The sequence below is a fragment of the Vanellus vanellus genome (genome assembly GCF_965231255.1).
Source record: "Vanellus vanellus genome assembly, chromosome: 14".
In the NCBI taxonomy this organism is placed as follows: Eukaryota; Metazoa; Chordata; class Aves; order Charadriiformes; family Charadriidae; genus Vanellus; species Vanellus vanellus.
The window spans coordinates 13,023,519-13,036,449 of NC_138919.1; the positions used below are offsets into that span (position 1 = coordinate 13,023,519).

Below are 12,931 nucleotides of genomic sequence, written 5' to 3' on the forward strand. Positions count from 1 at the left end.
TGGGTCGCGGTGCTGGGGTGGCCGGCTGGTTATCCAGGGTCCCATCCTGCTCAGACCCGGTGGTTTTACGGGGAGGGGGGGAGGGGAAGGCCGGACAAGGGAAGCACTGAACTCATGTGGTGCCACACTGATGTTACTCTGTTTGGCCCTTGGTGGGGCTCCTCTCTTGGCTGTCCCGCATCAGGCACGAACCTCAACCACTCTGGGACCAGGATTTCAGCCCGTGGTGGGGCTGGCTAACCCCTCTGCTCCGGGTGAGCCCCGCCATGGGGCACAGGGAGTTTCGGGGATGGCTGTGCTGGGGGCCTGCTCTGTCCCAGTGCCACCTCCCTTCAGGGCTGAGCCACCCCCAGGCTGGCAGGTCCAGCCCTGCGTTGGGCGAGGAGAGGGCAATGCACCTGGCTGGAGGGAGCCCTCCCCAAAAAGAAACCCAATTCAAACCACGCGTGTGTGTGCAACCATGTCTGGCATTGGGCTCTTGCTGCTGTGCAGACACATGGCCCTTTGAGACGTTCGCCAGACGTTTCCAACCGATGCTCTGCCACAAGATCTGCCAAGACAGGCTCCAGCCCCCGACCCCGCATCCCCTGGCACAGTGGGGGACATCTGCAGCCTTGCTGGGAAGCTGCACCCCACCATTGCCAGCCAGGGAGCCCTGTGACTCCCTGGTGCCTCCTGCGAGCCCGGCAGTGCTGGCACCATCCAGCTTTGGGCCTCTCCGCTGCTTTATTTTCCCCTTTTGCTGCTCACCCGTCAGAGCCGGGCATCACTGCCGTGGGAGCTCCTGGCCAGCTCGGATGTGCCTCACCTCTTCCCCTCGGCAGCCATCGCACGCGCCTTTGGCCACACTCCACAGAGCATCTTCCTCCCTGTGGCCGCGGTGCCCCGGCTGCCCCCGGGCTGCTGGAGACCCCCAGTCCCTGGGGAGCCGCCGAGCCGTCAGCCAGGCCATGGGGCTTCCTGGGCACCCGCTCACTCCTGCCGGGATCCCGGGGGGAAAAAATGACCCTTCTTGTCCTTCAGTGGAGACAATTGTCTCTGGGCTTCAAAGCATCCTCATCCCGGTCGGAGGGCTGAGGCATTGGTGATATACTAAGTGAAACGGCCGGCGCTTGCATCTCATCAATCAGGGGTCGGAAACATGGAGGCTTCTTCCACATCCGCAGTGTCTGTGCGCTGCTCCCCGCCAGCGCTCGCAGCCCATCCATAACGCCAGTGACAGCCCCAAACACTTTCATCTGCCTCTGCCAGAGCAGCCCGATGGCTCCTGCATGCTGTGAGCAGCCCTGGGGACCGGCTGTGTCCCAGGGGTGCCCATGGGGCCACTGCTGCCAGCCCCCCCTGTGGCCGCAGGTGCCACCCGAGGGTGCAGAGCCCCGGTGCCAGGGCTTATATGGCGACCCAGAGCGGGGACCATGGTGTGCACCAGCCTTGGGAGAAAGCTGAGGTGTTGGGGTACGGGGTACGGCAGTGCCTGTCCCTGCTCTCCCCAGAGGTGAGGATAAATCCTGCTAACACTCCTAGCACCGCGAAGGACCGGCAAGCATGGCCGGTGTTTTGGCTGCACTGGCTCCACTCCCTGCTGCCTGTCCGGCTTTGGCTCCTTGGTGCAAACACATCGATGCCCATCACAGTGGCATCGCTCCTGCCCGGGGAAGGTAACCCTGTCCCCCAACGGACACCAGCACCACCGGCAGCCCGGCGAGCGGCTGCAGAGGGAAACCCTTCAACGGGATCACCGAACTCTCAGAAAGCTGCGCTCTCCGGTAGGTTGTGTTATCAGAGCCACAGACGAAGATGTGCTAATGAAGGGGAAGACATGCGGCAGATGATGCGGACAGGGGGTCAGAGAGGCAGGTACTCGCCTCCCACCTGGCCCAGGTTCACATCCCACATCCCGTACAGCCCTTCCTGGGCAGCCACGGACACATGAGGGTGGCTGCTGCTTGCCATGGCACCAAGCACAGGGAACTCCTTTTTTTTTCTCAAAATGTCCTAATTTTGCTTAAAAAATTGCACCTGAGTGCTTGTTGTCCTTAATTGCCTGAGCTGCCGGCAAGGCAGGGAGCTGGTCCTAGGTTGGTGGGGTCTCAGCTGAAGCTGGGGTCTTTCTCGCAGGGCCACCCACCGGCTCATCCGAACGTGGGGCTGAGGAAGCGTTGGGCACAGGCCAAGCGCCCACGGTGCTCGGTGTTCCCCTCCTTGCCGCCAGGCAGCTGGCCCCAGCAATGAGCCCTGTGGTGTCACGTTTTAAACCTTTTTCCCCAGTTTTCAGGGTGAGAAAGAAAAAAGTCCTGCTTCTCCACCCATGCTGTGTGCCAAGCGCCGAGGGGGAGCCGGCGCCGGCAGTGCCGAAAGGCACCACTGCACCAGCTCACGGCGGGCAGCCCCAGCCCTGCACTCCCCCGGGGATCCCTCCCCCCCGGTGCTGAGGATGAGGAGGGCGGCTGTGCTGTGCTGTGCTCCCCCCTCCCTGCCTTTCCCGAGCCTCCCTGGCTGTGTTTCGACAGAAGTTTGTCGAAATGGGTATATTCTTGCCAAATGTTTCCATTTTGACAAATTGGCATTTTCTAACAACACCACTCCCCCCCCCCCCAACCCAAACAGGGAGCTGGAGCGGTTCCCACCTTCTCTCGCCCGGAGTGAAACAGTTCCTATTTCTAATGGCTTACGTAAACCCAACAAGAGCTGGCAAGTGCCGCGCGGCAGATTTTGGATGGGTTTTTATTTATCAGGCTGCTCCTGATAACAGATTCACTTCCTCGTCGTAATCTTTCCTCCTCGTTTTTCCCTGGGGAACCTTCGCGTTGCGAATTGGAAGGGATCTCCAGTCGCACTCGTGCAGTTATTTCCTCTCGTTGAAAAGCTACCGTGCAGAACAGGCCAGGCAGCCCCGGCGCAGCCTCCGAGCACCAGCCACGAGAGGGCACAAAGCCCCGTCCTGCTGCTGCCCTGCAGCCCCGTCACCCTGCCATCCTGCAACTCTCCCACCCTGCAGCCGCGTCACCCTGCAGCCCCGCCACCTTGCAGCCCTGCCGTCCTGCCACCCTGCAGCCCGGCCATCCTGCAGCCATGCTGTCACACAGCCGTGCCACCCTGCAGCCCTTCTGTCCTGGCAGTCTGCAGCCTTGCCATCCTGCAGCTCTTCCACCCTGCCGTCCTGCCACCCTGCAGCCCGGCCATCCTGCAGCCATGCTGTCACACAGCTGTGCCACCCTGCAGCCCTTCTGTCCTGGCAGTCTGCAGCCTTGCCATCCTGCAGCTCTTCCACCCTGCAGCCGCGTCACCCTGCAGCCCTGCCATCCTGCAGCCATGCTGTCACACAGCCGTGCCACCCTGCAGCCCTTCTGTCCTGGCAGTCTGCAGCCTTGCCATCCTGCAGCTCTTCCATCCTGCAGCCGTGTCACCCTGCAGCCCTGCCATCCTGCAGCCATGCTGTCACACAGCTGTGCCACCCTGCAGCCCTTCTGTCCTGGCAGTCTGCAGCCTTGCCACCCTGCAGCCTTGTCATCCTGCAACTCCTCCATCCTGCAGCTGTGTCACACTGCAGCCCTGCCGTCCTGCAACTCTTCCACCCTGCAGCCCTGCCATCCTGCAGCCATGCTGTCACACAGCTGTGCCACCCTGCAGCCCTTCTGTCCTGGCAGTCTGCAGCCTTGCCACCCTGCAGCCTTGTCATCCTGCAACTCCTCCATCCTGCAGCTGTGTCACACTGCAGCCCTGCCGTCCTGCAACTCTTCCACCCTGCAGCCCTGCCATCCTGCAGCCGTGCCACCCTGCAGCCCTCCTGTCCTGGCAGTCTGCAGCTCTGCCACCCTGCAGCCCTGTCATCTTGCAGCTGTGCCACCCCCCTGCAGCCCGGCTGTCACCCAGCTGCGCTGTCATGCAACCAGGCAGTCTTGCAGCTGTGCCATCATGCAACCTTGCCACCTTGCAGCTGTGCCATCATACAAGCGTGCAACGGTGCAGCTGTGGCACCACGCAGCCCTGCAGGAGCATCGCTGCCTCCTGATGCAGCTGTGTTTGCGCAGCTCTGCATCCCCTCCCGACTCAGGCCACGGATTTCCCCCCTCCCCACCATGCTCTTGGAAAACTCGAGGGATCTCATTATAAAAAGAGCTAATTACATTAATAGGTTAATTAAGACACTGCTAATTTCAGATAAAAAAAGGCAAGGCTGGAAATCAGCCTCAGTGTTTCGAGGTGTGGGGCAGGGTGGATCCCGGGAGCATTTCAATGAAGCCACAGCGGGTCCCAGGCGCGATGGCCCCGTGGGAGCCCCCAGGCATGGGCACCCCGGCATTGGGACTCGCCTATTTTGCATTTGGTGACAGCACACATCACTGGCAGGGCAGGAGCAAGCTGGGACAGTGCCATTGCCACACGCGAAGCCCAGGCCTGGCCAGTGGCACCGGGGGATGCTGCCTGCACGGCCACTCGCCGCGGGGTCCGGCTGCCATGTGTCACCAGTGCTGCGGCGCTGGACAGGATTTATGTAGCACCCGGGATGCATGTTGCTTTGGGTGCCGGGGAACGGGGTTTTCTCAGCAGCAAGAGGAAAACCACCTCATCCCACCGCATTGCTGATGACACGCACGTCTTAAATTGCAACACCTAAACTGCTGCTTTTGGGATAATTTTGCAAGGTGCAGGGGCCGGGGTAGAAACCCAGGACTGTCTTTCCCATCCCAAACAATAAATACACATACACACACACACGGGTTGCGTTTCCACGCCTGCAGCGGGAGCCCGTGCAGCCTAATTAGTGCTGCCACTCCGGGTGCCGCTTGCTAATTGCGTGGCACCGGGCTACCGCGGCCGTGATGGCTCTTTATTTCCTGCCCTTTGCGTGATGTGTGTGATGCGAGTGGCCAAAAACACCCGCTGCAGCCCCAGAAATTATAAAAAGGCCGGGGGTGGGGTGTGGAGAAAATCGGAAAATCGGATGGGAAAACACATCCATCCCTCCCCCGCCGGCGCACCGGGACCGGGAGCGGTTCCCTTCGGAGCGGGCGGGAGGGCGGCGGGGCTGCCCCGGGCCGGGCTGGCACCCACGCGGGGGCTGCCCACGGGCGCTGGGGGGTGTCCCGCCACCCCGGGGGTATCCCGACGGTGCCCCACGCGTGTGCCGCCCTTTCCCTCCCCCCTCGGGGCGTTGCCACCCCCCCCCCCACGCGCGTGTCGCGCGCCCTCCCCCGCCCCGCGGGTGGGCGTGGGGGGCGGCGCGGGAGGGGAGGGGTCGGGCCGGGGCGGGTGTGCGCGGAGCGGCGCGGAGGGGAACGCGGAGGAGGGGGGGCGCGGAGGAGGAGGGGGGGGGGGGGGTGTCTCGGCGGCCGGTGCGGGATGCGCTGCCCGGTGGGGCCGGGAGCGGCCCCCGATGGGATGTAGCGGGCGGCTGCTGGGACCCGTCGGGGGCCGCCGCGCCTCGCTGCTCCTCACCATGATCCTCTTCTTCACCTACTTCTTCTACTGCCTGCCGGGGCCCTGCGAGCCGCTGCCGCCCGCCCTGCTGCTGCCGCCGCCCGCCGCGCTCCCCGACGGCGCGGGGCCGGGGGCGGCGGGCGGCGGTAGCCGGCGGTTCCCGCAGGCCATCATCGTGGGCGTGAAGAAGGGCGGGACGCGGGCGCTGCTGGAGTTCCTACGGGCGCACCCCGGGGTGCGAGCGGTGGGCGCCGAACCCCACTTCTTCGACAGGTGCTACGAGAAAGGGCTGCGCTGGTACAGGTAAGGAGGGTGGGGGGACGGACGGACGCGGCGGTGGGCTGGCCTCGGCAATCGGTAATTAAGCGCCGAGCCGCGTTTAATTGTCTCCCGGGCAGGGATGGGGATGCTCTGCAACAGGCTGGTCCGGGCGCGGCGGCTCCCTGGAGATAAAGGGGGTTCGAGGGGCTGAGATGGGAGAGGAGCGAACGAACGGGCTGAGGGGGGGTCGGTCGGGGGAGGATGGGGATGCGAAGGGAGCCGAGCTGCGGGTTCGCAGAGGGATGGCAGCGGGGAGAGGGGGAGCGTGAGAGCCGGTGCCCCTGTTGTCCCCCCATGTCCCCCATCCCGCAGCCTTGGTGGCCGGGAGCGGGACGACCGGCAGCAGCAATTTGCATATTTTTATTTTTTTATTAATTCTCCAGGCTTTGCCATTTTAACCTTTTTAACGCTTTACTCTCAGCTGCCCCGCCGTTTCCCCACCGGGTTCCTTTAGGAATTATTTGATTCGAGTGGCTTATGAAAATAAAGGGGGCGAGGAGCTGGGCTGGCAGGACCGGGCTCGATCCCGGCGGTGCGTTAAAAGGGTGAAGGGGCGAAGGAAGGGGCAGGATAAAAACCAGTATCGCTTGAATTCCTCGGTAGGTTTGTGTCAAAGGGCAGAGCCGTATTGATTCAAGGGAGCTGTTTAGTTTTGAGGGTTTCAATGGAATTGGACTCTTCAGGCGATAAAGCATTCGGAAGAGCAGCTACTGTGCATGTGGTGTCTATTAAACTCCCGTCTCTTGGCCAACTCCGGAGTGGCCGGGCCAAGCGGAGTCGGAGCGCTGGGTCCCTCGAAGGCAGTGAAAGAATTTGGTCCGTTATTTTGAAGAGAATCCAAATGTGTAGATTTATAAAAGCACCGCGGTGTTCTCGGGAAAACATCTGAAAATAATAAAAGGAGTAGCTCTCCCTGTCCTTCCTGCTTCTCCATCCTTCCTCCCCACCCCCCCCCAAAACCCCACTGGAATACTGTATTTCTTACGTGCTCTTAATGTTTCTCGCTGTTTTGGGGGAGCTTGCGACTTCGCGCTCCTCGCCAAAATAATAACCTGTGAAAATCAGCGTGTTTAATGGAAAGTGTAATTTTAGTGGTAATTTTACCCGCAGAGTTTCAGCTCTGTAAGACCACATCTGGACTGTAAAGTTATTGACTTAACACACCTTCAAACGCAGTAAGTAGCGCACTTATTTTTATGGCTGTATTAATATTGCCGTGATTTATTAGCTCATTTCTCAGTTCCATTTGTATCTACGCTGCTCTAGAAACAATAATGATGATAACTAATCTTTTTGGGCGAGGATTACAAGATAGATCTCACTTGGCAGAATGGGAGTTTAATGACTTCGAGCACATAATTAAAGCATGGAAGATCGAACGCTTTCATATCGCTTGCCATAGTCCAGCGAGACGTTTGCAGGATGGACCACAGCGAGAGAAGAATAAATAAATCTTAGTTTTGGATTGCTGTGTAGTAAGTTTTAGTGCTGTAAGTGCTTGCAGGGAGCCTGGCCTGATACCAGCGAGATGTTTTAAGATGATTCTGCATATGGTTATGGTAAATTTGGAGAAATAGAGTGGGGAAGGTTTTCGGCGTGGCCAGATGCATCGTAGGGAAGCGTGTGCTGTGCTGGGAAGAAGTTGCATCCTTTCTAGTGGGAAAAAAATCAGTAGATGTTTTGCTTTAACTCTGCATAGAGTGAGTGTGTTTTCAATCACACACATGAGTATTTTCCTTAGTTTCCTCTTCTCTTTGCCTCTCTTGTTTTGTCTTCTTACAAGATCCTGCTATACTGAGTTGTTTTTTTTCCCGGGAAAGCCAGACAGAGCTAAATGTTTAAAGCTGGGGTGTGTTTGGAGTGGAGGAAAATAGAAGTTGGACAGAAGTTCAGGTTTTTCCAATGAATATCTCAAAGTGATGTAAACATTTTTAAAATATTTGAACTTGCTAGGAAACCAAAATTACACCAGCTACTTCTCATGCCAAGATATTTGGCCTGAAGGCACCTGTAGGTCGTTGCTTGTCTTAAGTAAAGGTGGAAAAAAAAACAAATTCCCTTCGAAATATCTCCACAGAATTATTTTGTTCTTTCTTGGTAGTTCAGTCCTGTAGTGATTGCTGTGGCAGGAGAATCTGCTTGTGGGTGCTGAGTAGTTTACGTTATAGCGTAAGTTACTGACAGAAACCATTTGTTCTTATAAGCGTGTTTTATTTTATTTAAATTTGAAATAGCCCAAAGTCCCTTTTTTGGAGTAGTTCTTTTTGCTAGTGAAAAGAAAAGGTTCTGCACATGCAGCAAGCACCTTGTATGAAATTCCTTGAGTTGCTATAGGTTTAGCTAATTATAAGAAGATTAAACACCTTTTCTAGACTGCAACATAAATTACCTAATGGATAATCCAAGCATGACGTGACATTTTATCCTAAAGCAAAACACTATTTTAATTTTTTTGGCACTCAGTACTGCTTAAAGCAAACCTAAATAAAAAGAAGCAGCGATGTTGGCGTGTCGACTCCTCTGCTCACGCAGCAGCTTGGGGAGTGTGAGTGTCCCGTTGGGGAACCTTGCTGTCTGTCTGTCTGCTTTATGGGAGCGTAGGCGAAGGCAAATGTAAGAACTTAATTGAATGTGAGATGTTTGCTGGTGATATTTAGAACTTCATTGCAAATATTTGAAGGGAGGCTCAGCGTGACGGCACAGGGCCAAATCCTGCCTTTTCTTGTGTGAATTGAGGAAAAACTGCGCTCGTGGGCCAGGTCACTACATGGTGTAACCCCCTCTGCGTCTGCAGAGCAGTGCTCTCTTTCAGCCCTGGGACTTCCCCGTGCAAGGGGAGTGGGGTCGGGGTCGCAGGCGGCATTTGGGGTGCTCGGGGTGTTTGCATGTTGTACGCTGCCTGCGCAAGCGGGGCTGCGGGCTGTGTGCTCCGGCGGGCTCTCCAGTGGACACTGCTCTGCCCCTCTGGCCGCGTTTTAGGGCGTAGCTGAGATCTTTGGATGGGATCGTTCCCTTTTTGGTTGCCAGAGCCGGGCTTGTTTCCCACGCAGCCGCCCCTCATTGCTCAGAGGTTTGGTCCCCTAGGTCTGCCCTGCACTGTAATTCGGCGCAGCCTCGGCGGTTCTGGTGCTGTGGGGAGCAGGGCAGGAGAAGCGATGGATAACGAAAGCGGTGCAGGGAATGGTCTTTGCAGATGCTCTTTTGCATAAAAGGGAGTTTGCGGGAATTCATGTTGAGAGCACTCAGCCTGATGTAGCTTATCCAAAGAAGAGTTTCCTTGTCTCCATCCACCAAAACTTTGCAGCCACATCAGCTCAGTGTGATAGTTTTCCTCTGTCTTGTGTTTCCTCGTATGATCTATGATCCGAGTCCCTCTTTTCCATTTCCTCTTCCTGCTTTTTTCCAATAGCCAAAGAAAGAGTTACGCGGGGACGGGGCTGGGCCAAGGCTCCCAACGGCCCTTCCCGTCCCCGAGCGTAGCAGGGCGCAGGAACGCGGCCGTTGGGGTCGTGCTCTGTGAAACCGTGCCCTGGATGATGGCGCACACCGGATTTCGTAGGAATTGTAAAGAATTCCTTATTTTCTTACGGTTTGGGGGCAGAAGTAGTAAAAAGTACTATGGGATGGCTAGCCGCAGTTGGCAAACGCCTCCTGGTGAATGGCTGGGCTGGACTGGGCATCGCCACCGAGCATCCTCCGGTGCCGCAGAGCCATCCCAGAGCTCCGAATCTCTTGGGGGCTGAATTTAGCTGCTTATTGTCATTTCCCCTGTTGATCAGGTGCAGGGCATGCGGGTTTGCGTGCCGGGGGGAGGAACTGTTCGTGTGGTTCATCACGCATTACCCTGTGCTTCTGTGCATGCATTAAACCGTGCTGGGGGCGTCCCGGTTCGGGAGCGTGTGTGCGCGCGCCCAGGGGAGGTGGACGGTTAGCCGAGAGCTGCTACACGCAATGGGGGTTGTTTTGTGGGGTTCCCCCCCCCGCCTCCTTCACATCCATTCATGGGAGCTAATAATGTTCTTGAAAAGCATCCAGGATTTCTTGAGCCAGACTTTGTTATCTCCGGACCTTGCAACCCTGAAGCTTTTGAGCGGCAGGGGAAAGGACGCGGCTCCAGCGCTGCTCTTTTGACTTTTGCTGTGAGTGTTATTGGCAGTTGAAAAGTAGAGCTAAGTAGATGCCTTGAGGGGTTTTTGTGTGTGTTGTGATTGCACAGACAGATCAAGACACTCTATAGCACAAGCTGTTGAATAAAACCCGACGTTTCAGCTACTCTGGAGTCACCGGGCTACATTCTGGCACGGAGCTTGTATCCCCTTCCAGGGGGAGCTTTTCACTGGCACATTTAAGAAATACATAGGTGGGAAGAGACAAAAGGATCTTGCGAGGAGTCAGATGGCGATGCACTTGAGAGCTGCTCCGGGACATTATCTTTATTCATTGACACCAGCTAATCTGTTCTCCTGATGGACTCGTGTTTCAGCGCTCGGCGGCTGAGAGTGGCCCTTGTTTTTCTTGGTGCATTTGCAGAAACTCAGTCCTGCAGCATGCTTCTTGGGTTTATTACTTTGTGATCTCTTCTTTCTTTTTTTTTTTTTTAGCTTTCATTACAAAACATGGGGCCTTTCTGCATCAGCTTCCCCTATCCTCACCTCTATGTTTGGAAAATAAATCCTAAAATGCAAAGAAAAAAAATGCAGGAAACCTGAGAAAAAGCTGTGATTTTTGTAACTATGAAGAAGATATTTTGATGATTTTACTAAATGCGCGATCCTTTGGGTGTGTTGTTGGATAGGGAAAATGTGTCCGTGTGTAGAAGGGCTCTATGTCGCTTTTATATCGTTGGCTGTTTAGACAAGATTTTAGTCCCAGCTCTACACTTAGGACAGGGCTTAAGCCCTGTGCACGTCTGTGCCAGCCGGACAGGTCTCCCCGCGATGGTATGCCCCCCTCTTACTGCTCCCTAACACGCAGCACTGCCCGGACATGGGAAGGAATCCGTAATACGTGCAAAGTTTGGTCTTCTGCAAACTGCTTTCACGTGGGATTAAAAATAGCTTTTGCTGTCACGATGAGGAATTAACATTTGAAACCGTTTAAAGGGATCCTAGGCAGATATTACCGAGGGCAGGCGAGAGGGGCTGTGCCTGCCTTGTTTAGGGGGGTCTTTCCCCCCAGCACCGAGTCGGCGATGGGGCAGGGAGCATGACTTGGCCCTCCTGCCCCCCGCTTTCACGCTGACGTTATTCCTTTGCTTTTATGTGGCAGCTCCCGAGTTTTGTTCCCAATCCAAAGCCCGCCGAAGCCGATGAAGTGCTTCTTGCTGATACAAGCAGGTTTGTGAGTCTGAATTTTCGCCTGGCTCAGCTGCAAGGCAAAATTGAGTCGGGTTATTCCGTGCGTTGTTACGTAGATAGTGTCAGGCTAAAGCGATTAAAGCTGCGTGTTAGTGTTGGCTGTGATTTTTTTTTTCAGACAAAAGCTGTGACTTGCAGAGTGGAACAAGTCATGGTCTTCCCGACTGAGGAATACTTTCTCTGTCGCTGTCTCTTTTACATAAATGGTGGTTTTATATACAGGCTGTGCAGTGGGGTGTGCAGAAGGAACCTGAGTTTCTAAAGGATTTCAAGTCTGCCAGTGTTGCTATCCCAAACTGCTCAAATAAATATTTAAAGCTGAGCACCTAGAAATCATGGGGCTGGCTTAACAAAAAATAAAATCAATATTATGTGAATCAATAACTTTGGAAAATACTTCATTCTTGCCTTTTTTCTTGTGCTCTCCTGGTTACTCCTTTGTAAACTCAGGGGCTAGAAAGTTAAGCATATAAACACGGACGGGATTTTTATCACCTCAGTGAAACTCCAGACAACTTCTGAAAAGATGTGAAATATCATGAAAAGTTCACAAACAGCAGTGGAAGCTGCAGGGTTTCTGTTAGCTGAATTATTGAGGGGCTGGAGAAATAGTCATCACAGAGGAAGAGAGAGTTTCTTCTTAAAAGTATTATGGGTCTTTTTTCCTAGATTATTTTTAGATGCAGACAGTGACAGAAGGTGGAAAAGGCCAGTGGATTTAAAGAGTGCTTTTATGCACGGGGAGACTATTACTTAAGAGAGTTCAAAGCTTATTTATAAAACAGTAATTACCATCCCCTGAGACGGAAGTGGGCAGCTTGCAGCGAGTCGAGGAGGGGGTTACAATAGTTAATTGGCAAATATGCTTAAAAGCTTCTTCCTGACCTTTTAAAAAACTTTTTGCTGAAACAGACTCGGGCAGAGATTGAAAACCTGACTAATGAAAGGCCAGGTTTAATACCAGGACTTAGCTCTAAATGGCTTTTCAAAGGGCTTTGGAAATCCGCCTGCTTAGGGAGCCGGCCGGCGTCAGAGGGATGCTCCCGGCGTCAGAGATGCTCCCATGTCCTGCAGGACCCAGAGCGGGAGCTGAGGGGGCTCCAGGAGCTGGGTGAGACCTGAGCCTGGCGGTTCCTTCTCCTCACCCCAGCTCGTGGGGTGGCTCGGGCAGGCTGGAACCCTCCGGCCACCAGCCCGAAACCCTCGGGGTGGTCTGCTGTCCCCTGAGCCGGGTCCCACGAGGTGCCCCTGCTGCTGTCCTCCTCCACGGAGCATCTCAGGTGGCTTGGCTAAATTCCTCCCCATGCTCTCAAGCTACACTTCAGCCCTCCAGCGAGGACCAAGCTGTGCGCTGTGGGGGAAACAGAGATGCTCTGAGGTAGAGAGCTGTGCCAGCCATCCCCGCCAGCCGTGCCCTCCTTGCCCTGCTCCAGCGGGCTAAAGAATCCTCCGCTCATCTTCCGTGGGGGGTGGTCGGCAGAGGACCCGGTGGAGCTCTGTATCTCCCTCTGTGCCTCCCACCACATTTTTCTGGCGTGTTTGTTTAGAAATTTATTGAAGTGAGGAGCAGAGGGATGTTCTGGGCGGCTTTCTGCAGATCTTTGAAAAGCAGTTGGTTGAAAGCCTGGCCTGCGGCTGGCGGCAGGAGAGGCGGGAGCCGCAGGTTGGCCAGGTCTGCTCTGGCATCGGCACCACCAGGGTGATGGTTTAAGATGAGCCTTTCCTTGCCAAGAGGGTGTTATGGCCGGGGGATGCCGAGCATTGCTCCCATGAGTCGGGGTTTGCAGGATCCAACTCGAATCTCTCTGTCTTCCCCTGGGCTTGTCCGAGTT

The 12,931-nt window shown here is 55.6% G+C and overlaps 1 protein-coding gene across 1 annotated transcript in view; it reads left to right on the top strand.

The window, feature by feature from the left end:
• Nucleotides 1-5,377: 5,377 nt before the first annotated feature.
• HS3ST6 (heparan sulfate-glucosamine 3-sulfotransferase 6) overlaps nucleotides 5,378-12,931 on the top strand; it is a gene marked incomplete at both ends in the record, with an annotated part of 40,817 nt that continues 33,263 nt past the window's right edge. Inside the window, one exon of the mRNA XM_082490779.1 lies at nucleotides 5,378-5,724. Within this exon, the coding sequence (XP_082346905.1) occupies nucleotides 5,378-5,724 (347 nt within the window). The remainder of the gene's footprint in view (nucleotides 5,725-12,931) is intronic.